General features: G+C 40.4%; 3 protein-coding genes across 4 annotated transcripts; all 3 read left to right on the top strand.

Annotated features, from left to right (window-relative positions):
* The first annotated feature begins 1,429 nt into the window (after positions 1–1,429).
* On the top strand, positions 1,430–5,849 carry rgrb (retinal G protein coupled receptor b). Its single transcript, XM_031843539.1, has 7 exons — positions 1,430–1,838; positions 2,076–2,232; positions 3,008–3,129; positions 3,302–3,455; positions 3,678–3,795; positions 4,100–4,213; positions 4,492–5,849. Exons 1-7 carry the CDS (start codon positions 1,763–1,765, stop codon positions 4,630–4,632), a joined length of 882 nt encoding a protein of 293 aa, XP_031699399.1. The 5' UTR covers positions 1,430–1,762; the 3' UTR covers positions 4,633–5,849.
* A 4,448-nt stretch (positions 5,850–10,297) lies between these two features.
* slc18a3b (solute carrier family 18 member 3b) lies at positions 10,298–13,124 on the top strand. Its single transcript, XM_031843873.1, has one exon. It carries the CDS (start codon positions 10,827–10,829, stop codon positions 12,393–12,395), a length of 1,569 nt encoding a protein of 522 aa, XP_031699733.1. The 5' UTR covers positions 10,298–10,826; the 3' UTR covers positions 12,396–13,124.
* A 674-nt stretch (positions 13,125–13,798) lies between these two features.
* chatb (choline O-acetyltransferase b) lies at positions 13,799–24,282 on the top strand. Of its 2 annotated transcripts, XM_031844244.1 has the most exons (16): positions 13,799–13,977; positions 14,354–14,462; positions 14,551–14,666; positions 15,434–15,625; positions 16,301–16,419; positions 17,698–17,751; positions 17,949–18,129; positions 19,202–19,379; positions 19,482–19,651; positions 19,727–19,827; positions 19,925–20,053; positions 20,146–20,268; positions 20,346–20,487; positions 20,748–20,810; positions 21,689–21,826; positions 22,259–24,282. In XM_031844244.1, the coding sequence occupies exons 3-16, from the start codon at positions 14,622–14,624 to the stop codon at positions 22,523–22,525; spliced, it is 1,902 nt and encodes a 633-aa protein (XP_031700104.1). In that variant the 5' UTR covers positions 13,799–13,977; positions 14,354–14,462; positions 14,551–14,621; the 3' UTR covers positions 22,526–24,282. The 2 variants fall into 2 exon arrangements, with proteins under 2 accessions (XP_031700104.1, XP_031700103.1); XM_031844243.1 differs by lacking the exon at positions 14,354–14,462.
* The last annotated feature ends 1,415 nt before the right edge of the window (positions 24,283–25,697 follow it).

Below are 25,697 nucleotides of genomic sequence, written 5' to 3'. Positions count from 1 at the left end.
GAAAGAGATTCCAACAGTAAAACCTTTGTTTTATTGCAGAACCAGCAGATTATGATTGTGTAATTATGCGTTAGCCAATGCATTAATGTGTAAACACTGCAAGGGTGCAAGCGCTTTGGAATAAAAATATCACAGACAGGGTATTCAGGTCAGTTTCAGTTGTGAGTTGTATTCTCACAGTATGTATTCGTGGCTATAGCCTCTCACTAAGTCTGTATTAATTAAGAAGTTCAATGAGATCCTGATTTCTTTCAGTAAGTTAAGGCTTCATGGTGCTGACTTTTTTAAAGGATATAACTTTTTGGTCCACATGTCGATCAATACAAAGCACAGAAGGAGAGAAGAAATTTGTTGGACAACGCTTCAACTTTCAAATGTTGTTGAAAAAGTATTTTTGTTCTCATTCCAGCGCTCATATCATAGTTTAACGTTAGAACCGAAACTCTGACAAAAAACACAAAGCGAACAAAGATTACAATTGATAAATCCTCTACATTCACGTTCTCCGTGATGATTCCTGCGCTGAGCTTTCAGTGAGGACAACACGGGCAGTTTGAGAAAAGGGTATTATAAGTCTATTGGGACACATCATTACTTCATAGTTAATGAGTTTTTGGTAATCTGTGGGCAGATTAGTGGTGCAATCAGACTCGGCCCAAATGTTACATTTTTTAAATGTTCAGGCTGCCCTCGTCTTTTCGGGTTATTTATGAGTAAATTAATGAGGTTCTGATGCTTTCACAGACTTTTTAATTGACCTTTCAAACTTAATTATGTATTCATTTGTCAGTCAGGTGTAAAGATCTGCTGGTTTGTACCGAGTGCCTTTTACTTTACATGCATTTTTGATGATCCAAAGGAAGTTTTTGGTTTGTTTTTAACAGGGAGAAAGCTGCACAAGGGTGTAACCTTAAGAGTGAGTGCAGTCTGAGTCACTTTGCTGAGAATAAGACAGAAGTCGTTCTGTTTTGAGTATTTAAAAGTTCCCACCTGCTCCACAACCTGCTTTTGCAATCCCAAACTATAGCCCATATACTTTGAAATACAGAGCATACAACTGAACTTGTATCTGTGTATACATACATGTAGGCTATGCAATTCAAAAGTCACATTTGCTTCAGTTTCTGTCAAGTCGATGTTGTGTATAAAAGCCCAAAATCACACATTTGCATCAGACAAGGCACTGACATAATATAGATACCGCAACACTCAGTCAATGTGTACAAATATATTTAAATTACAGCAGCAATGTTATCATTCCATCATGGCCTCTTTATTTCACAAATGTCAATAATCAAATGTTCAATCAATAACCACTAAAGAGAGAGATGTTACCCTGTGTGTGGTGGCCTATATTTGAGAGTTAAAAACAACATTTCCCATGTGTCCATGTTTTCCTCATCACCCACTGCAACAGAAACACCGTCAGATGAGTCAAGTATCATAACGGAGTTGAAAGAAAAGCTGTGATGAGTTTGCAGCAGCGGCCTTTAATCAAACTGAGAAAGCGCAAGCTCTCCATCGAAGAGTTGCGCACTATAGTCGGTGGTGAAGTTGCAGGACGTGTGATAGAAGTCCGCTCGTTAGGACATTCTTCGGAGGATTTCAAAAGTGGGGGTTTACTGAGATTAGTCTCGTTGTGCTTTTTCACGTGAAAGAGCCTTTATAAGGCGACATTTTGTCCGAGACGTTGGTGCGCTGCACAACAGGGAAAGGACAACTTGAGCTCGTGCAAAAGTTTTAAAAGTTTGCGCATTTCAACATGGCAGCGTTTGCATTACCGGAGGGATTCACGGAGTTCGATATGTTTTCATTCGGCTCTGCACTTCTTGTCGGGGGTAAGTTCACCGAGAATACCGGAAGACATGTTTCTGCTAGAATTAAAGAGACAGTTCAGTCTAAAAAAAACATTTACTTAGATAATAAAAGCATCTTAAATTATGACAAAAACAAACATGCATTTTATTTTTCTCATTGTGATGTGATTGCAAATATAAGTTCACCTTGCATATATTTTTGGATACATATTCAGGTTGATAACTGTCATACATTTATCTTCTTATTGTTTCCTTCAGGCATGCTTGGATTCTTCCTCAATGCCATCAGCATCTTGTCTTACCTCGCTGTGAAGGAGATGCGGACTCCCAGCAACTTCTTTGTGTTCAACCTTGCCGTGGCTGACATCTGTTTGAATATTAATGGCCTCACTGCTGCCTATGCGAGCTACCTCAGGTATCAAACAGAGGTCACACTGAGGTTTTAAAGAGTTATTTTCCTTCCCGAGGCCCCATTCTGTTCCATGGTGGGGTTTCTACATTTCTTTAGGCACTGAAAAGCCAGGGCTTAGTATTTGGTATCAGCCACTGGGTCGCACAAACTAAATAAGCCTTTGGGTTCATAATCCACATTCCACCTTATTCAGTGTGTAAAGTTCAGATTTTGCAATGGGATCGGTTGGAAGTTATCCAGCATGATTATAATTAAAATGTAGCAACGTTTAAATATTCAAACCTCCAATATATTTAAAAATAAACTGAAATAGTAAAGGCCTTAGAACTAGATTTTACCTGCATACTAGTGCATACAGTATCAATAACAATAGCTCGCGTTAGTAATCCAGTCTTGGGCATTGGGAAGATAAATCTGAGGAGTTGCCAGATGTTTAACAAATATATTATTCTGACTATTCTTGGCGACACATTGGAGTTTTACCTTTTCCGGATGTTGACTGAGACTATCTGAGAAGGGCACATCACTCTTTGCTTTAAATGCTCACAGCTCATCTTCAAATACGACCTACATATATGAGGGGCTGTGGGTATATAGGGCTGACTTGGTCACATGCTAGAAACGTTGGGAACCAGATTCAGCCGCGTGAAATCATGCCGTTTTAAAAAATGTAATCAAAATGCTTTTACAGCCTGATGTAGGCGTGATAATAACACTGGGTTTAGGCAGTAGTTCTCAACATGGTGGAATATGACTCAAGTTCTGCTGTCTTTTCTAGATATTGGCCATTTGGTCAAGATGGATGTGCCTTTCACGGTTTTCAGGGCATGATATCGGTCCTGGCGTCCATCAGCTTCATGGGTGTCATTGCTTGGGACAGATATCACCAGTACTGCACCAGTAAGTACAACATATCACCAGTACTGCACCAGTAAGTACAACATATCACCAGTGAGTACAACATATCACCAGTACTGCACCAGTAAGTACAACATATCACCAGTACTGCACCAGTGAGTACAAATAGCAGAGAAATGTCAACTCACATCCAGCGGTGTTCTTTATTCTGTAGGACAGAAGCTCTTCTGGAGCACTACTTTGACGATGAGCGGCATCATCTGGATTCTTTCCATCTTCTGGGCTGCGGTTCCTCTCATGGGATGGGGCGTCTATGACTTTGAGCCTATGAGGACTTGCTGCACGCTGGACTACACCAGAGGGGACAGGTAGAATTGTATAAATATAGGAATGATACTAAAACTGGAATGTTGTTATTTTCCTCACTATCAGTCCATATCTATATGTCTATAGTTAGCAAAAAAAAAAAAGATAATTACTTATTTAGACAAAATAGCATGTACACTAGTTAAGAAATGCAGCTTTCAGTAGCATTTTGACAAGTATTTACCATATTACATCTTATTTTCCTATGAATCTCTTTTCAACAGGGACTATGTGACCTACATGCTGACTCTGGTGTTGCTCTATCTGATGTTCCCAGCTTTCACCATGTGGTCATGTTACGATGCCATCCACAAGCACTTTAAGAAGATCCATCACCACAGGGTAAATGTGCAAAAAAGAAAAGTCTCGACTGACTTGTGTTAAGCTGCTGCTGTAGTACACAGTGTCTATTCTGTTTGTCGTATTTGGACAAACAGACACACAATGATGCCTCCAACATGTCAGTTTGACATTTTGGGAAATGCAATTATTCTCCTTCTTGCAGAGAGTTATTGATATAGTGCTCTGCCAGAAGGCAATACAATTGAACTTGACTGAATAATTTAAAAACGAAACCATCAGCGTTATAAATCCACTACATTGCTTGTGTGATATCTACAGTAACACGATGAACTTTGTTTCCCAGTTTAACACCAGTATCCCCTTGAGGGTAATGCTGATGTGCTGGGGCCCCTACGTCCTCATGTGTATCTACGCCTGCTTTGAGAATGTGAAGGTCGTATCTCCAAAGCTAAGAATGGTGAGCATTTATTTAGTTTAATTCAGTCCAACAGTTTGTGGGAAAATGCAGTCAAAATGATGAAAAGGGAAGAAAGTAAGTCATCTTATTCCTGACTTAGTTTAAAGGAGAATTCGTAGTTTATTTAATCTGGCTAAACTGTCGGCGTGTTTACAACCTTTTGACTGCTCAGGTTTTGTTGTAACAATGTCAATGTGTTGCTATGTGTTTTAATAAACTCGTAACTATCCTTTGAATCGAGCACCTAACTTGATGAGAATCCTTCTTTGTGCTCGCAGGTGCTTCCAGTTGTTGCAAAGACAAACCCCATCTTCAACGCTCTCCTCTACTCATTCGGAAATGAGTTCTACCGCGGCGGCGTGTGGCACTTCCTCACCGGGCAGAAGATCGTTGATCCGGTGGTCAAGAAGTCAAAATAAAAGGAAACTCAATACGTCATCATCAAATCATCATTTGCTCTGATGTTGTAAACATCAGTGAGCCCTTTAGATGTCTGTACAGTTGGTATGTTTTCACATGTGGACAGTAGCTGAAACTCAGGACAATCTCTGCATTTGGAGCTTGATGCTGGATTTATGTAAATCTACAAAATGTGTCTTGTGTAATTATCAAATTACTGCATAATTTCTACATTTGTCTTAAAAACCTGCACTGCTACTCCGTCCGTGTTAGACCACTTACAATAAACACATTGTGTTGCTGCTCTTCTACTGTATGCTTCATCTACTTTAACCTGAATAACTGAGCTGATGTTATAACTAAGATTTCTACAATTGACCAGCATTCAGAGATGCCCTCTCCTGACACAGCTGTCTCAACCGTTTACTAAGCAGACTGATCAATTGTGGTTTTGTTATGAAGACAATGTAACTTCTATATATGGTAAGAAAAGCCGTCACTGTGTTAAGACTCTATTATGCAATAATACCAAAGTCAACACTTGAGGCAAAGTGAACTTCATGAACTCATTTCAAAGTAGGCGATTCTTTAAATAGCATAAACTGATAAATAAAGAGGTAGATTGTGTGCTAGATCTCAAATTGCCTTACCGTGGAGCTACTCATTAAAATATAGGTTCATGTCTGCCATTAATAATACCAGCATTAAAATGTACCGTTGTACCTATTTCTTTGGACTACATGCTTAACATTCTGTCTTTTCTATGAGTCACATTAAAAGCAAGTGTTAACAGTGTCAGCGAGGGCACAGAAAATACAAGACGACAGCACTTTGATCTCTGAGCTGCTGAACACATGCAACTCCAGAAATAAACTGCTGTTACACTGACCTCAGATGCGACTGACGTTCTTGCCAGGCAGGTGTCAGCAGGTGAAATCCTCTCACCGTCGAAGGCAGCCTGTCTTCACTCAAGACGAGCCGGCTCTAATGAACAATGTTCACGCATGTTCAGAGCCATCCAAAAATACTCCTGTTGTCTCCTTGAATTACAAAAATAATTCTTGGATAGCAGCGTTGTCAGCATGTAGCATCTGTGATACATTGTCTAATAAAGGCAATTAAAATGATCAGTGCATAAATTAAGGGATTTACTTGGCCAGAAGGGAAAGCAGCTACATCTCCACAGCATGAAATGTCTGGTCTTTGTGGTTTGGAAATAACAAAGATTGGACAGAAAACTTGAAAATGTAGTTCACACATTCATGTTACCTACGGGGTGAATTATATTATTTTCTGTTTGATCCCTTGAGTTGTAAACCAGCGCCATCATCAGATCAAACTGTCCTATATTTTAAGATTATGACCACATACCTAAAAAAAAGCATGCTAATCTAAACACAGCAAACATGTAACCTGCTTAGCATATTGACCTTACCATTCACCTCAATGCACCTTCGTGCTCAAGTACGGCCTCACAGACCCTTGAGCATGGCTGTAGGCTCTCTTGTTACAACAAGACATTAAATACAAGTCAAATCTTTGGATTTTGTATTTCAAAACATTTGTGTTAATAAAAAACTAAAAAATGTTTCTGGTGTGATATATTTAATTGGTTTTCCAAACAATATGAAACAAACATTCTGCCAGTATGTGTTTGCTCTGACAGGACAAGGGCCCTTCCCTCCCATCAAAAGCAGTCTCTCAAGGCAGGCATGGTGCTAACAAATATATATTATTAAATTGTAAGTCTCCACCGTCCCCATGTTTCATGAGGTGGCTGAACGAAATTATTTTATCGTTAAGATGGAACAGATTTGTTTTAGCACACGGAAATCACAAAACTATTTCCCTAAACCTGACTGTATAGCTCTTTGCGGCAATGTTATATATTTTTATGCTGTGCAAACTCAGCCTTTTCCCTGCATGCTGACTGATGAAAAAAAAGAAAAGAAAAAAGACTCCACTAGTCTTAAACTGACTCATGCAGCCGGCTCTTTAGTGTCCTTGCAGCACGCCAAACAAGCTGGTCTCATTAGCAGGTAGTAGATGGCAGGCATAATACTTCCTCATGAACTCTACTGCTCCTCATCCATTGGGATGATCAGGGTTTTACCCAGGAAAGACTGGGGAATCCAACAGATTAGCATCAAGTTCTTGGGAACAGGCGTCCCATTGACAAGACAAGCGTTTGCGTACCAGTGATCTAAATCGGTCACGGCTGTAGATAGAAGCGACAGTAATAGCAACAAGCTCACAGGAAGAAAGGAGAACAACTTGGCTGAGAGAGACGCAGTCTCATTGAGTAGCTAAATCCGTCAACAACCCTTTTCATTCAGTCGAGTCAGGATTTAGATTACCATCCACCCACAAGGTGAGGTGAAGGTGTTCCTGTCTGTGCTTGAATAGTGATCATAGGTGTGTTAAATATAATGCTAGTCACAGACAGATGGTGTTAAAAAAAAAGAAATAGAAAACATCTGTCACAAAAAAAATTCCAGAAAGAGGAGAGGGAAAAGAAATGCACTCTGCAAGGTTGATACAAGCTTTGGTGGCTCTAAATCGTTCCACTAACAAACACCGGAAAAACTAAACATATATTTTATCGAATTCAACTGTTAAATCAAACAGTACAAACAATCATACACATATAGAGCCGTTTCCAGGCCTTCTGCACACTGCAAGGAATACAACTCAGCTGTAGAAATACTGAAATGATTGTACAATAATAGAAGTATGATTGTTTTACCTAAAATAGCCTAATTTTCACAGCACATTTTTAAATGAGCCTCAAGATATCACCTAAAAGCCCCCAAATTCTGAGAAATAATATTGAGAACATGACACTCTGCATGATAGCTACAGCCCTAAAGAACTATGATATAATAATTATGATTTGAAGAGTACAAGATAAGATAAGAAATACTGTCAGATTACCTTTGCCATTCTGAAACACTTCAAGTTCTAGGTTTTGTAGTAAGAGTACAATAACGCTTACCGTTAATGCTATTAACTGCTGCAGAATTAGATTTCTACAAAAATCAAAAAGCACAAGGACTCTTAAAAGGAGGATTATGGTTGAACAGCACTTTATTTTACATCAACTGATGATCTGTTTAAGTGCACAAGATTCCCCTGCTGAGTTACAATTTGGGAAATAAAAGAATAAGCAGAGCATAAAATACTTTACTGAGTAAAAGGTGAAGCACAGAGGTCGATTGAGGGAAACAGTGTTTGCATAAATTCGCAAGATAATTAGTAACTTTCTATTGGCCCACTAAACACAATGCTCGATGTTAAATAATAATTTAGCCGAGAGTTACTTAGAAAAGAAAAGCAAAGGTCAGAGAGAATCCTGCAGTAGACATTACATGTTGCAGTCAGCAGGTCGGATTAGATGACATCGACATGTCACATGACAAAAACAAAGATCTTACGTAAAACACTGCACATGTCTGTTCATAAACCAAAACGATTTCTCTTTCACCAACTGATATTTTGATTTTAACACATCAACAAATTGTGTCAAAGATGTGACACACCTCCTGTGGATTTTTTTTGAAATAATATCAAAAGGATCGTCTTCCAGAGTATAATCTGGATTAGATTATATTCGCGTCACTAGCCTTCACATACAGCTTTTCTTCTGGCGTCATTGATCGATTGATCTCTCACAACGTTTTCCCACCGTCCGTGTCTCAACACAGACGAGAAATCTCACACTATGAACTCCAGATTGTCAATGTAGTCACTCACATCTCTGCACTGTCACTCATATAAAATCTGTATATAAAAAAAAAAGAAACAGTAGTGTGTTTTTCTGACGGCTGCTGCTGTGCCAAGCCTCTCTCATTAGTGAAATTGGGCAGTAATTTGCTGTGATGTGTTAATCCTCCCGTTGGTGTATTAATGTTGCCTTTTCTGCATCAAATAATCCACTGAACACCCTGGAAACACCCATCCGCTGTCTGCTGAGATCATCATCCAATATTCTCTCTATAACTATAATTATCAAAAAGTGTTGATATCAACAACTAAAAAGATGCTGTCTTAGCTGGGGCTGTTACACATACAATACTAACATATGCAATAAAAGTACTGCAACACAAGTCACATTTGGTAGAAACAGATATATTCCCACACAAAGTGAGGCCTCATAAAGTAGTAAATAATTGCATGTGGAACATGTTTGATTGTTATTACCTATTTGAACTTTAAGGTCCAAACTTTAATTTGTATCTATTCCTTTCTGGGGCGACATATCATTTAAATAATAGTATAGTTTATACATTTTATACAAGTATAAATCCAAATTGAAGAGTTCGTCGTACAGGATAAGATAGGCCTGTTGAATTGATCTTTTCATTACTTGATTTTGGTGTAGTGTCAGAAAATGTTTTACAGTCGGATAATGGATTACACATTTATCATTATTTGCAGGACTTCACTGCCCTCTAGTGGCGAATGATAACATTTCTAGTTTAGTTTAATAGTTTTAGATTACAGTTAATTTATTTTTTAAATTAGCAAGGCTTGAATACTCTTAATTTGCTGGAAAATTCAAATGGTGTAGATTTGTTGTTGTTTTTTCTAACGCATACATATGCATTAAATATGAATAACAAAAAGAATCATCGAAAAAACCGCAGACTAAACTGTAAATGATGAGTAGCATCCGGTTACAGTGGTTGTAATAATGTAAAATATTTACTGACTACTTCATGGACAACATCGCTGAGTAATGAGATGATCTTTTGTCGATGTTGTGGTCACTTGTGGATTTTCACCACACGGTGTCGCTGTTGTCTTGTGTTAAATCTTTCAAGAGGTCCCCTCATCTCCGTACTGTCGGGTTCGATTCCATCTCAGGACATAAGAGCTGAATGCAATGGTTTCTATGTTATCACACAGTTTAGTGTTGTTATTGATATGATTTGTTTTCTTGGATACATTTTAACTAAGTATACATTTTTTTGTTGTTTTTCATTTACGAAGTAAGTGACAATCTCCTCGGCTGCCTTTCATGTTCGTCTGCGGTAACGGGTGCTGTCCAAAGTCTCGTGGTGCTGAAATCTCTTCAGCTCCTGCTGCATTCGTTTATGAGTTCTTGTCTGGTACACATTCAAAAAAGCAAATATAGTAAACTAGAAACTCTTCCTTTTACGCAGCTAATGAATGTAGTGAATTTAATATTTGATTGAGTTTTAATATCTTAATTTCTATAAATATCTATATTTATGAAAACTCTTTGGCGAGAAGTGAGATAGTTGTTTTATTTATGCTTGCACTGTTTTAAGTCCTCTTTAGATTTTCTTATAAACTATGCACTTACGATCTGTGTGCGCGCGCACGCTTACTTTTTTTAAACAGTTTGTGTTTGTCTATCTCATCTTCAGATAAATATCGGATAGATGATCTTTGTAAAAGATGTATTACCCACGATGTCCTAGCTTTGCATGTCCGTACACGTCTATGGATTTATATAGAATCATTGAAGAATAACATGAAAGTCAAGAGTCACACACTGGACAAGAATGAGAAAGCCTCTTTGTAGAGGGGGTCGTGTGATGTGGTGCTCATTGGCTCTTATTGGTTGGAGTGATTGCTGCCATGGATGGAAATTAACATAAAGGAGGCAAGTGGCGAAGGGATCCACTTGGGGGCAAGCTGGTGATGCGTCACAGCTCTTGGTGAAAATAGGAGACAAAAAAGGGACTAAAATAGCGCCGAACCTGCGGGTTTAATGTGCACCAATGGCCACGAAGTCACTCGTGGTCTCAGAGCTGCGCGCAAAAGTGCCACAGGTGATAGGAGGAATGGACACAGAGATGAGAGAGTTTGAGCGCCCTCGGTGTTGCAAATAAGTAACCAATTTCGCTCCAAACAAGCTTTGCCATGTGAGATTAGCGACCGAAACCTCTGCGCGGTGCAGAAACTCTACGACTTCACCACGTCACTTCTAGGGAGATCATGAAACAGCATCGGATGTGGCTGCGCAAAGACACGTTGAGAAAACTGAGGAAAACCATCTTCACCGATGAGGCAGCGGAGTTCCTCTTCGCCTCTCCCTTTACGCACAGGCGAGGTGAGGACGGAGAGCATGACATCAATGTAGAGAAAACACCAATACGTCATCCGAGGTGTTAAAAGATCGGCAGCAGACGGGAGAAGCACAACTACAATTTTTAAATCGAAAGTCATAAAAAAAAAGCACATCATGGATGGAGAAGGAAGATCGTCCGGGTTGGTCAAATCAGCCGCGGTAAAGCTGTCCGAGATGGGCGAAAGAACCAAGGAGCTAGGCACCGCAATGAAGGATCCTCACCAGCAAAGACGGATCATATTAGTGATCGTTTGCGTGGCTCTCCTGCTGGACAATATGCTCTACATGGTAATCGTGCCAATTATTCCAGACTATCTTGCTGAACTGGAGAGTGAGCAGTCAGAGCACGTCCACGTAGTGATGCACCGCAACTCTTCATTCAACAGCACAAGCCAAGACAAAATCAACAAGAACAATTTAGATATCCAGATTGGAGTACTTTTCGCATCTAAAGCCATCCTGCAGCTGCTAGTTAGCCCGCTGTCGGGAACTTTCATAGACCGGGTTGGATATGACATTCCACTTTTAATTGGACTGAGCGTTATGTTCGTGTCCACCTGCATATTTGCAATTGGGGAGAACTACGCGACGCTCTTTGTGGCCAGAAGTTTGCAGGGTCTGGGGTCGGCTTTCGCGGACACCTCTGGCATCGCGATGATAGCTGACAAATACACGGAGGAGTCGGAGAGAAGCACGGCGCTGGGCATCGCCCTGGCGTTTATCTCTTTTGGGAGTCTGGTGGCGCCTCCTTTTGGGGGCATCCTGTACGAGTTTGTGGGCAAGAAAGTGCCCTTCATCGTGCTCGCCTGCATTTGCCTGGCGGACGGCTTTCTGCTGCTGACTGTGATCAAGCCGTTCTCCAACAGGACTAGAGAGAACAGACCAGTCGGCACCCCCATATATAAACTCATGGTTGACCCGTACATAGCTGTGGTGGCCGGGGCGCTGACAGTCTGTAATATCCCCTTGGCCTTTCTCGAGCCCACCATATCCAACTGGATGGAGACCACCATGCACTCCACTCAGTGGCAAATGGGGCTCACCTGGCTCCCAGCCTTCTTTCCTCATGTCCTCGGTGTGTACATGACAGTTAAATTGGCAGCTAAGCATCCAAATTTGCAGTGGTTTTACGGAGCTTTAGGTATGGTTATCATAGGAGCGAGCTCCTGCACAGTCCCTGCATGCAAAACCTTTGGGCAGCTCATCGCCCCGTTGTGCGGCATTTGTTTTGGCATTGCACTGGTAGACACTGCCCTGCTGCCGACACTTGCATTTTTAGTTGACGTGCGTCATGTTTCAGTGTACGGTAGTATTTATGCCATAGCAGATATTTCCTATTCTGTTGCATATGCTATGGGTCCTATAGTAGCCAGCCAGATAGTGCACAATATCGGGTTTGTACAACTTAATTTGGGCATGGGCCTCGTGAATGTGCTTTACGCACCAGCCCTGTTGCTTCTGCGCAACGTGTGCCAAATGAAACCGTCCCACTCAGAGAGAGATAACCTCTTGGAGGAGGCTCCGCAGGGGCTGTACGATACTATCAAGATGGAGGAGAGGAGAGCTAAAAAGAAGGGCTACCGTTCGGCAGGGAATTGCCTTGCAGTAGATGAAAATGGGTTTGACAATTTCAGAGCACAGCGGTCCGCGTCAGAGGAGTCGTCCGGTCCGGAGTACACTTAGCCCGGCCACACACTCTCACCGCCCCCCGAAACATTCCCCAGGAGAGATTTGGAGATGAGGCAGGTTATAGTCAAGTAATTTAAACTTTTATGTAAGTACTGATGTGCAATATAAAGACCCAATCACCAAAATCATGGTGTGACCCGCTTTATAGTTTCTTTTTGACTGTGATTTCATTGTGTCGAACACGTCTATGTAGCGTTTGTCATGGACGTATAATTGGAGTTTTGTGTGAGATCTATCAGCTACCGTTGAATTCGTGTGTATCACTATTGTAAAAAGATATAAATAGATAAATGTACGCACAATACTATATGGGACCAACTATATGCAGCACATTTCCCCCCCTTACACAAAAAAATAGCCTATATTTTTAGTCTCTGAAGAAACTTTTTTTACTTGCACATCAAAGGCCTGATTTTCCTTTTAAGTTGTTCAAAACAATTCGTGAATTTTGATTTTGTAACAAGTGGGCCCGTTTGAAATGTTTTTGTTGTATTAAATGCATCATAATAAATGGATTTTGTACATATGTGTATATGTGCACAATTTAAATGGTTAAAACATACGTGGACCTCTACAAAGTACGTGTGCGTTTGTTTGTGTGTGCGCGCGTGTGTATGTATGAAACATTTTGTCAAGACGTAGCTAATGAAGTCAGTCTCCTTCCGATGAAAACATATGTATTCATTTATCAATTGTCGTTTTAATAAATCTCTGTTTGGACCTGCGTGACACTGGTGATTTCATTGTTATTTCAAGCTTCAAACGAACAAAAACAAAATAAGTCTGGAACATTTTTCGTTAGAAATACCATGAATTCAGATTATGAAAAGCGATTCAAACTCCATGTTGCTTTTCTAGAAGTATTAAAACACATGGCTGAAAAAAAGACAAATCTCATCAGGATTCCATTATGAAAAGTGAGAAAAATATTATTCGTCCTGTTTATTGAAACAAAAAATACATACAAATTTAGAATCTCACAATTTGGCACATTTGCCACAATATAAAACAAAAACACATATAAAGCTTATAGTTTAGAAAATGAGGCTACAGCTGCAAAACAGATCTATTTTTCACAAGGGCATCCCTTATTGATTCAAATCAAGATGACAATCTCGGCAGAAAGCGCACAGGACTTTAATCTGAACCGTAAAAGCACCATTACTGTCATCTCTGTCGACCCGCAGGACCAGGACATATGAATGACAAACAAAAAGCGAGTCTCACTAATTGTTTCTGTATAAAAAGTATTATCGGATGTGGGCAGAGGGGGGAGGAGGGGGGGGGGGGGGGGGGGGGGGGGGAGCAAGCTGTCAGATAATATGTTCCGCGAATAGATTTCAATGGGAGGAGTTTCTTGCCCCAAGGGGGTAGGTATAGACGCAAACACCTTCAGCATCTTTTCCAAGGCGCACTTTAACGTGGAGTCGCAGCCTTATGGCGAGAAGAGGGAATGGAGGAGAAGTCCGGCGTCTGAACGGAGCTTTACACTAATATGGGATTTCACAGCGTGGACGTGGGCGGCAATGTGAACTTCCACACACTCATCTGACCTCTTGAGTCGTGCACCGATCAGGTAAGGTAACTTTTCTTCACTTTTAAGTAAATGTTTATTAAAGAACGGTATAATGCGCTGGGTGAGTTTCTTTGGCGCACAGCATGTACGATTATGCATCTTTGAAACTCATTTAATTTACTCTGAAGTCCACTGTGCTGTAAAATTTGTTTTTGAAAAGTTGTATTTAATTGTTAATCATTTAACTTGTTGCCCGACTTGCATCCAGGGATACAGAATTATCTATAATTTTGTATATATTTTAGCATTGTGTTATTAAAATAAGTACACATTTTCTCCCTTCATTGGCTGAATTTTCATTTGTTTTGGGAAAAGTGAAGCTTCGAGGACTGAAATAGAGATGAAATGAGTTTTTAAGATGCATATCTCTTTGCAGTGGTGAGCGATGAGGCACAGCTGGAATTCAAGGACATGCAGCAAATTGCATTATGGCTGCAAAACCATGAAGAATGGAAGCCTGATGGTTCACTTTCAGACAGTACTATGTAACTCCATTGCTCAGTAGGCCTCATTTTATTTACTGTAATTTTTCTATACTGCACTCTCTCAAATGTCTTTACATGCTTCATGCAGGGAAGACTGACCTCAGATCCTCTCGAGAGGCTTTCCACATTATTTCCCTTTGACTGGACTGGAATGCAAAGATGCCAATCATGGAGAAAGAGGCGGCCAGTGGCCGAGACAGCAAAGTATGAAAACATGTAATTCCTTTTACAGTGAACATGTTTCTTTTCTTTTCAATCAGCACTCTGAGCATTGTCGCTGTCCATGGTCCTGAAGTTGGCAAAGTAATAGTGTTGAATTTCAGCACCACGGACAGCGGCTGCGCCACTTATGCTAACTGGCCGCTAGGGGCAAAAAAGACAGCGGGCCCTTCACCGTCCAGACAGTATTGTACTATTTTGTGTCGTTGAATCCACATTGAGCCAGTGGAGGATTATGATATCATTGAGTTTGCATTGTATTTACTGTGGTTTGATTGGCTCCAAATTTTAATCTAAGTTTTTCCAAGCATAACAATTTATATGACTTACTAAAAAAACATCTCCACAAACCCCATTTCCAGGAATCCATAGCTAGGAAACCTATTTTACAACTCACTGTACTTGTCAATATTAACATGTGGGGCTTCTAAAAGTACAGTTATGCAAATGATCAAACATCAGACAGAAAAGATAATCAATTTGCATTTTCTATTCTAATGAAAACAAGTGGTTCAAGTCCCAGAGGGCTGGAGAGTTTATTCTCAAATAAGCCTTGAAGCATTTAAGTTGAATTATTAACGTAGGTTTTATTTATTTTTTAAGCATAAAGAAAAGATGTGAGGGAATTACCACTTTAACTAATAAACCCTCAGTGAATCAGGGGAAAGACTTAAAAATAGTGAACAGCTGCTGTCCTTTCATCACTTATTATGAGTAATTATACCAACCTGTGTTTCTTTTAATGACATCAGATGTTGCCAAAGGTCCCTGTGCCCCCACTGAAACAAACCCTCGACACTTACTTGAAGTGTGTCCAACACCTGGTGAAGGAGGAGCAGTTCAAAAAAACAAAGGCCATCGTGGAGAAGTTCGGGGCTCCTGGAGGCGTTGGAGAGGTTCTCCAGAAGAAGCTTTCAGAGAGGAGGGACAAGATGACCAACTGGGTAAACTCTAATATCTGCAAGATAAAATAAAAACACTGCTGCTCCATGCCGTAGGTCCCCTTGTATCAATTAACTTTGTCTTTGTTTTATTAGTCTCTAAAAGTAGTATTTTGATGCGTTTCTCCTTTCTATTTCATCAAACGTACATTTGGAAAAGTCAATACCGTCATTGCAAAATCATTCTCTAACGATTTTTCTACAATCAATACACTCTTTGTATCATTCATTATCATTATAATCCAATTTATTGAATTTGACCTTTTACAATATAGTGTCTGTAATCAGCCTCAGCTTTGATTGTATTTTTTTGTAATAATACTGTATCAAACTCTGCCTCTGCTCTAATGAGTCTGAAAATAAAAATGAAATATATTACCCATTCATAAAAGAGTTGAAGAAAGTGAAACACCTTCCAATAAAGATTTATTGGAGCCTTTGTTGCTTCAATATCTCCACCTGCGTCTGGGTGATCGGTCAGACCACAACTCATCCAGCTCAGTGAAATCTATCACGCTCCCACTCCCACACTGACGCTCTCCCACTCTCCTTTCCACCTGGCAGTGATACACTGTAATGGTTTTTTACTCCATTGCCCAACTCTGACAGCAATAACTTAAGTCCAAAATGTTTGACAAAGCCACATTTCTCAAAAAGCGTCCCTGTGTTTTTATTTAGGTGTATGACTACTGGCTGGAGGACATGTACTTGAACAACAGGTTGGCCCTACCGGTCAACTCCAGTCCTGTCATGGTGTTTCCTAAGCAGACGTTTAGAGATCGTAAAGACGCCCTCAGGTATGTGCTGGACTTTTGGTTCTGCTATTGCCAAACCTTTGCATGTGCTGTGTGTTTAAACAAATAGAACAAGTATCTTCATTATCAATTTATCTCACAATTGTCTCGATTAACCGGTTTGTCCAAAAAAGGTCCGAATATTGTAAAAAACCTGAGTTCCAAGAGTCCACGGGGACGTCTTCAGGTTCTTTTGTCCAACAGTCCATAACCCAAAGGTATTAAGTTGACTTTTATATAAGACAAAGAATCATCAGACTGGAGGAAGCAGAAACTTGTTGCATCATAATTTAATTAAACAATTGATTGATTATCAAAAGAGTTGCAGATGAATCTTCTGTCAATCAACTATTTATCTCAGCCCTGTTGAAAACCCTGTTTGTACTTTGCTCTCACTTTTCAGTCATTCTGGGAACTATAGGCAATCTCAAATTTAAGCAGAAGTACATAAATACACCAAGTTCCATAAAAAAGCCAACCACAATACTTCATATCACATAACAACTCCCAGAATGCACTGGACATCACAGATTGTTTGCGAGTCTGTGACAACCACAGGTTTTCAACCGCAAAACAATGCCATCACTACCAATACAAAGTACCCGATATATCACTCAGTTCTGCAGCCAATGACAGGGTTTATGTTCTTCTCAGCAGGCACGGACTCAGAATAAGATCTGAATTACAGACATGGAGAAAATCACTGGCATCATCTCTTCGTTGTATCTCTGCCCGTTATTAAATGAGCCGTGATACACCAGACATTACACCAGTCCACCCAGGCCTGTAACTCAACATTAGCTTTTGTCAGCTCTCGCCGCACTAACTGAATAGTTCCAGAGCACCCCAAGCTGGTAATCTACTGACACAGACACTTATTAGATTGGGAGTGACAGAGCCAAGCTCACCGCAGAGACTGCTAGTCAGGCTTCATTTAGGGGTGTGGTGCACTGCGGCCGCCTCCTTTGTATTGATCTGGCTTTGAACGTAATAACACCAAGACAAATGACATACAACATGAGACCTGACAGGGCTCTGTGTTTTCCCTATTTGCCCACACCGCCCACTCACACATACAGACTGTGTGTCTCTCTCTCTCTCTCTCACAAACACAGATAAACACACACAGCTTGCCCACTGTATCCTAGTAATTTGCCATAATGTGATTACTGTTCAGCCTGTGAGAGATGAGAGCAGATATGATTACAATCACCAGCCAGTTCGCTGTATGTTCAATGTTTCAAGTTTTTTAAAATTTCAAACCGCTTCACTCTTTTCAAGATTTGCTGCTCGTCTCATCAGAGGAGTGTTGGACTATGCTGCTCTCATTGATGCGTAAGTTTAACCTGTAATGGATCACATGCCACCCTGCACCCTCATTCTTCACCTGCATGCCCCTCGAGCCCACCTCATCGATGTTACCTCGACAAAGCAAAGTTAGTGAATTTAAGATGAAAATAAAATGAAGTCAAATGATAAGTGATAAAGTGAGAGGTTACAGGTAATTTGATGTGTGTAATAATGTCTCTCAGGCGAGCGCTGCCAGTGGATTTTGCTCGAGGCCAGCTAGCTGGAACCCCTCTGTGCATGGAGCAGTACTACCGCCTCTTCAACTCCTACCGCTACCCGGGGTTAAAGACAGACACGCTGGAGGTCCAGATGAATGCAGCCTCCTCAGCGCCGCAGCACATCATCGTGGCGTGCAAGAATCAGGTCAGCACGCCAGCCTCTGAGGAAACTTTTCACACTCCATCACACTTGTAACTGGAGACAGTGTCCTGTCCATTTGAGAGAAAATATAAGTAAATACAAAGAGTTTATCGATAGATGACACACCTACTCCACATCTTACAGACCCTTTCAATAAAGGACAGGCTAAACAATGACGTCTTTTAATAGGTCTATATGACTCGCATCAAAAAAGTTGCTCTTCAGTTACACATTTTGATTTCTTATTGTATCTCTGGTCTGAACATAGTTACTACTCTCACTGATCAAATCAGACGAAAGATTGTAAGTAATTGGTGATCATATAATCCTATTTACATACATGGTCCTAGTTTTATATTGTTCGTTTCTCAACTGATCATGATTAAAAATGTCGGTTTTACTACAGTGTTTACAAATGTTGTGGTTGTCTTTCTGTCTTTAAAACTGCACCAGCCAACTCCCACAGGGCCCTGTAACAAGCCAGCCTGCCTACAATCTGTAATCTGTGCCATGTTCCCCACATTATGTTTAAATCTTACTGATAATCCTCTATAAAGATTCCCATTAATGCATAAAGCCCACGCCGCTAACACGCAGGTCTTAGGTTCAACGCTACTATTTTGATTACATTTAGCTCACGGAGTGTGCCTTTAAATAACCTCGGAAAAGAGGCACGGTAGGGACTCTCACCTGGAAACAGTTCTGGGAACTATCAATCTGTGGCAGATAAGGGCCTGTCCCTATGGAGATACAGGCGGTTAACTAAATTACTGTCGATTGAATCAGCCAGAGCTTCCTTGAGTCGTGTGTTTAACTGATCGCAGTAGAGAAGCCTTTTTTTTTTTTTTTTTTTTTTTTTTTTAGGTAGCACTGGACCATTTTCAGCCATAATCACTATCGTCCAATTTATCTAAGATGTTCCAGGTACCGTACCGCAGTAAACAATAAACTCAGATATGAATGACTAATAGCAGACAAGGACACATCTAAACACAAATATTGCATCGTGTGATGCAGTACACGATTAAATAGTGAAGGCACACATGATTTCTATAATCTATTTTTTTTTCACTAGTTTTTCGTGTTGGATGTAGTCGCAAACGGCAAGCAGCTCATCGAGACTGAGATCTTATCCCAACTGGAGAAAATCATGACAATGGCAGAAAACGCAGCAGAGAGACTCCCTCCTCTTGGTATCCTGACAACTGATGGGAGAACAGAATGGGCACAAGCCAGAGATGCACTAAAAAAAGGTCTCTGCTTCGAACGTTTCTCTAATTCTCTCAAGTTTCAAACAACTGCAAACAATTTTGAAAGAAATAAACCAAGACATATCTCATCTCCTTCCCATCCAGATCAAACCAACAGGGACTCTCTGGCCCTGATTGAGAGCGGTCTGTGTGTGGTGTGTCTGGATGAGCCCAGTGGCCTGGATCCTAGGGATACTAACAGGTCCCTGCTGATGCTGCATGGTGGCGGCCACGAGAAGAATGGGGCAAACCGCTGGTATGACAAGTCAATGCAGGTAGGGCAACATTCAAGGCACTTAATCCTCCATGAATGTAGCGTTTGGACTGTTAGTTAATCCACCTCCACTCAGTTTGTTGTAGGAATGGACGGGATATGCGGATTTGTGTGCGAACATTCGGCATTCGAGGGAATAGTTATGGTGCAATGCTCTGAATACCTGATGAAATACATGTAAGTCAGCCCATCGCAGCAAAACATATAACCACACACTGAATATTGTTGTCAACGAAGGCTGCTGAGGCACACGTTCTGTTGTTGTCTTGAACAGAACAGGGAGTCCCTCCAAGATGGCGAAAGCATCCACTGTCAGAGAGCTCCCCCCTCCAAGAAGGCTGCTCTGGAAATGCAACCCACACATCCAAGGACTTTTAGCAGCTTCTGGAGACAGACTCCAGAAGTAAGACCAACACAAAGAAACTAACCACCATATCTACAAATAATTCCTTCTATAGACATCTGGTCTCATGTCATCTGCGCTTTCTCCTTCAGGCTGGTGAATAATCTTGACATGGATGTTTTCAAGTTCAACGTTTATGGGAAAGAATTCATAAAAAAACAGAAGATGAGTCCAGATGCATTCATACAAGTTGCCTTACAACTTGCATTTTACAAGTAAGGCACATTCAGGATCTCAATCTTCAAATTTGGCTATCAATGTGCACTTTCAAATATACTGCCTCCTCATATAGATGTAACAGAAGGCTTGTTGCCACTTATGAGAGTGCGTCCATTCGGCGTTTCCAACAAGGTCGGGTTGACAACATTCGCTCTGCCACCCCTGAGGCCCTGGCCTTTGTGATGTCCATGACAGATGAGAGGGCCACGTTCTCCGTGAGTCATTTTTCTCACTTTGACCCCAATTACTGAGTTACTCCCACAATACCGTTTATCACACCTGCTTAAATGAAACAGGTGCGACCAGTCACCTCGCCCCGCCAATCCCAGTGTACTCATCCAAGCAGATGATCTCCCTGCAGATTTAACGGGTCTATGGAAAACGGATTTATTGGCTGCACTGCTCTCTTTCTGTACAATGTAAAAATGCCTTGTGTTTACTTTTTCCTCTAAATTGTTTTTGGTTTCTCCAACAGGATTTGGAAAAAATGAGACGACTGATTGATGCAATTAATGCCCAGACAAATTATACAATTAAAGTAAGTATTTCAAAACAGCCTTTGTCAGTATAATTAATGTGACAGTCAGAATTTAAATGTGAAGACTAAACACCTTCATCTCAAAATGTCTTTTGAGTATCAAACATTCACTCTTAAAAGAATTGTTTGACATTTTGGGAAATGCACTTACTCACTTTTTGCTGAGAGTTAGATGGAAAGATTGATACCAGGCTAATGTCTGTATGGCAAATATGAAACTCCAGCTCGGACACAGTTAGCTTAGCTAAGCACAATGACTGTAAACTGAGAAAAACAGCTAGCCTAGCTTAATCCAAAGCTCACAAAAAAAATGAATAAATCTACCTACCAGTATACCTCTAAAGCTCACATTACCACATTAGACAGGCTAGCTGTTTGCCCACCTCGAGTCTTTATGCTAACCTAAGCTAACTGTCTCCTAGCTGGAGCTTTATATTTTACAGACAGATATGAGAGTGGTATCTATACTCTCATTAAACTCTCAGTAAGAAAGTTAATTGTATTTCCCAAAATGGTTGTGTGAAGTTTGTTTAATCATCTTGCAGGGAGGGTGGCAGCTACGGTCAACTTGAATTGATATTTGTTAGTATAGATTCCAATAGTGACCAAAAAACGGATTAATTAAATTAAATTAAATTAATATATTTTGGGGTATCACTTAAAGAAGATGGGCTATATGGGTGTTGCATTTCTATTCCAATCATCCGACAGGCAGTTAAGATAATTCAGTGAACATGGTCTGCAACCTACTGTGATGTGAGATGGTTGAAAAGCTGCTGAACACAAAACAAGGACTGGACTGGAAATAACTCATGTGCTCATATTGAGGTCCTAATTAAAAATCCTTCCTTAACACTAAATAAAAACGTATTTCTCAGGCTATTACAGGACTGGCAATAGACAATCATCTTCTCGGGCTTCTGAGGATCGCAAAGGAGCTCAACATGGAGAAGCCAGAGATCTTCTGTGATGAGACGTATTTGGCCAGTAACCAGTTCATCCTGTCTACCAGTCAGGTAACATGTGATCCCCCTCTATTCTAACAGAACGCTCGCTTTAAGTGATTGCTTCTGGATGGCGATAGAGAATACAGAGGAGATACTGTTGAGGAAATACTGGTGCCGATAGTGTTTTTGCACAAGACTAAATTAAATATAGTTTCTGCTGGTGTTTGGGATCCTCACTGAGGGCTCTGTGCTTGCTGCTATAGTATTTTAATTGGAGACCCTGCCAAACACTATTGCCCTCCTTATTGGGTTCAATATCTTTATGTTATGCTCGGGCTCTGAGAGCTTGTGATGAGCATTGTTTTATCTACTTTCTGCCCATTTATATGCTAAATGATTAATCCAATGAAAGAGTCAACTGATCAAGCAATAATACATTCCTTTTCCCGTTCTCTTGACGAGCTTATCTGATCTAACCCCGACTGTGCTCTCTTGTATCAGGTCCCAACCACAGTGGAGATGTTCTGTTGCTACGGCCCGGTGGTGCCCAATGGCTACGGCGCCTGTTACAACCCGCAGTCAGACCACATCATCTTCTGTGTGTCTAGTTTCTGGGAGAACACGGGGACGAGCTCGGCCGTTTTCGTCAAAGCCCTGAACGAGAGCCTGCTGGAACTCAGGGACCTGTGCAGTAGAAGCAGCGCTGCGGCTACCAAACGGGCCGATAGCGGCCAGGGAGCTGGCCAACGTCATAAATCAGGGAAGTAAAAAAATACTGAGAGAGCACGCCCACTGAAGCTGCTTCACTCAACTCTCAGACTCAGTAGTTGAGATGCATTTGTGTGTCTTTGTTGTCTGTGCAATAGTGTTCCTTTAACAACAAAATACAAAGCCTTAAAGTTCATATATACTATATGTAAATACTAAAAAAATGTGATGTGAATGAAAACTGGAAAACTATTTATTTTTTGGGGATATGTGTAGACGTAATGATTTGGGGTCCAACAATGACCCTGTTTGACTCGGCAGACTGAGATTAACTGGTCTGCTGCCTTTAGGAAACTTAAGCCATGCCCACTTTGTAGCACTGATGAGAGGGGCAACTCCCCATCAGAGCAAATCAGCTGAGCAATCCCAATGTATATCTTACACACAGAGTAGTAATGTATATGAGAATATTCTGTAAAAAGTACAAAACAGTATATTTAAGATACTTCTAACAACCATGACATCCTGTAAATGTGATCCTGTTTCACTTTGTGTGTGCCATCGTGTATTAACTAACTGGATCAGTTATATTATATATTACACAAGATCCATTTTAATGTGCTAAAGTTATGTGATGTATATATTCTATCGACACCATGAGGTTTCCAAAAAAGTTGTGTTCATGTGAAGTCTGTCTGATGAGGCACTTTAAGATATTTATATAAATATATGAATCAATAACTGTAAACGCAGAGGACTGGTTATGAATAATGTGTGTAGAGGGAAAACTGATTTCAGTGGCACATTTAAGGTCGTCTAGATGTGCTGTACGTATGTGTTCCATGTTATAGCAATAGTTAATAAGTGTAGAGTGCAATCAGTGCTACTGTATAAGTAAAATACAGTCCAGTGGTGATTGAGGCAATAAGTGCTTTGTATTTGCACTTAAGAGGTAAAATGAGGGATGTATTGTTGCACTGTAGTGCAGTGCAGTGAGGGTATACGTGCAATTTACCAAATCAACTCTTTAGATGCATGGAGCTTATGTAATATTATATCAACTATTTTTGATAGTCAGAAATAGCCGACATTATCGGTTAACATTAAAATGAACTATGGCAATCTACATCGTGCATGCTGTTTGGGTGTGAAAATATCAATTCAAAGTGTACTGTGATTCGGATTCTTCTCCAAATGTATATTGTGTTTCAATCTGTGGTGGTTCATGTCAACAGAAAATTGAATCAGTGATCTGTAGTGTTGAAAATGTGACAAAATGTTGTCCTGTATCCAGATGCCACTAGTTATGTGTCTACCAATCATCAGCCAAAGTGAACGTGAACCATGTAGATGATTTCAAAATCAATGTCACAAAAAGACTTTAAGCTTAAAATAAAGTGATGTAAACTGTTTTCCTGCCAGATGTAATATTCTTGAATGTTTTACCTCGAAAGTTAATTTGATTTGTTGTTCATTGCCGTCTAATCCGAGTGATACGCGTAATATGTGTCATGTGTTGTTTGTAAACCAAGTGAGTAATTCTTGCTGTTTTATCCATTGAACCACTGCGTAGTATTAATGTATCATCCGTGATAACATTTTTAAATGACATCTTTGACAGGGTGCTTTATTAAGCGATTAAATATTCAATGAATGTTCAGTGAAAACTCATATGTTCGTCATGAAAAACAAAAGGCTGATTTATTTTTCTAGGCTACAACAATATTTTGTTGATAGAAGACAGTTAATTTGAGCTGTAATACAACTGTTGTGTAGCAAAACGTGATACTCTATTCCAGAAATAAAATTAACTCTAAACTCTCTCATAGTGTCAGTGTCGTCTGTTCTACATTATTTAGTATTGCCACAATTTTTAAGTCGACCTAATCCAGTCTCAACACACAAGAACACATTTACTCATTTTAATTCTTGTTTTCAAGCATTATGGTAAGATAACGTGGCTGTGAAATATACTAACCTTGATGTTCAGTCTCATGCACAAATGTAACTTGAGAGAAACAACTGGATTCATTTGCATACTGTCTGTTTGCAGCATGGCCACTTCACTAACACACTCCCAACAGATGGCCTCGTTTTCACCGGCATCTGATAAGGTCTTTAGGGAGAGACCTAAATTTAATTCTTCAACGGTTAAACCACTGAACCGGGTCAGTCAAATGCCCAAAAAATAAATTTAACATTTAGTCAAGCTCCTGTGAACTGGTCCAATTAAATTTGAAATACAAATTGAGGTGAAAATAAATCATGCAGACTCATATGGATTACAACAGTTCAGTGTGTTAGTGGCAACAAGCGCAACACAGTCCACTTACATGATATTGCTAATCATTGTCTCTGTATGTATTCAGTGGCTGTGTTTTATCGCCATATCACTGCTGAACTAAGATGTTGATTGGACTTTCAATTCAAAGCAGCAGCAACTCAATTCAGACCTCTGCCATATCAATTTCTCAGTCATTAGGCAAACCTCAGGTGAGGGTTGGAGCACAGATTGACTGGTCTTCACGACGAAAAAATCTCATTGAACAGCAACATCTCACTCATTGGTGATTAGTCACCAATCTACTCTTTCTTCTGAAGATGACTCCAAGATACTCAGAGACTCATACAGCAAAATTGGCATACTTACCTTGATAAACAATAATCTACCATTCACATGCACACCACAGTGCTTGGGCACATTGCAAAGATCTTATAGAAGTCGAGCCAGGTTAACCTATTTTGCCAGACGACCCTGTACCGTTTTGCCAAAGCCCTGTTCGTTAATAATTAATCAAAGGACTTACTAGTATTATCCGATTTCACTGTATTACAAGAGTCCATGCTAATTAAAAGAGAATAGATATTTTCCTATTGAGTGATGTCATCTGAACACACTGCCAGGCTGAATTTAGGTATTGAAGAGCACTGTGAGGAAAACATGTCACACTGCTGTGCAAGTCACCTCGCTGCTCTAATACCGGCTTTCCAGAAGTGAGTCTATTGACAGAACATTAAGCTCGGTCATCTAAAGTCAGTGCTGGCGGCGACCAGCGCTTTCATTCGGCAAGGTGCGACTAGTGACAAGCCTTGGCGCCGAGATCAATGACGGAAGCCCACCTGGAGATGGATGATGGGAGGACATTACCACTAATAAGTGTCTGCCATGCAGCAGACGGACACAGAGCCTTACATGCTGGCTGCTATTGACTAGAGACGGGGCAGAGCTGTC

Source organism: Anarrhichthys ocellatus, unplaced genomic scaffold (assembly GCF_004355925.1).
Source record: "Anarrhichthys ocellatus isolate YVR2014 unplaced genomic scaffold, GSC_Weel_1.0 scaffold4, whole genome shotgun sequence".
In the NCBI taxonomy this organism is placed as follows: Eukaryota; Metazoa; Chordata; class Actinopteri; order Perciformes; family Anarhichadidae; genus Anarrhichthys; species Anarrhichthys ocellatus.
Note: the sequence above shows the minus strand (reverse complement) of the source record. Positions and strands in the feature narration are given on the sequence as shown.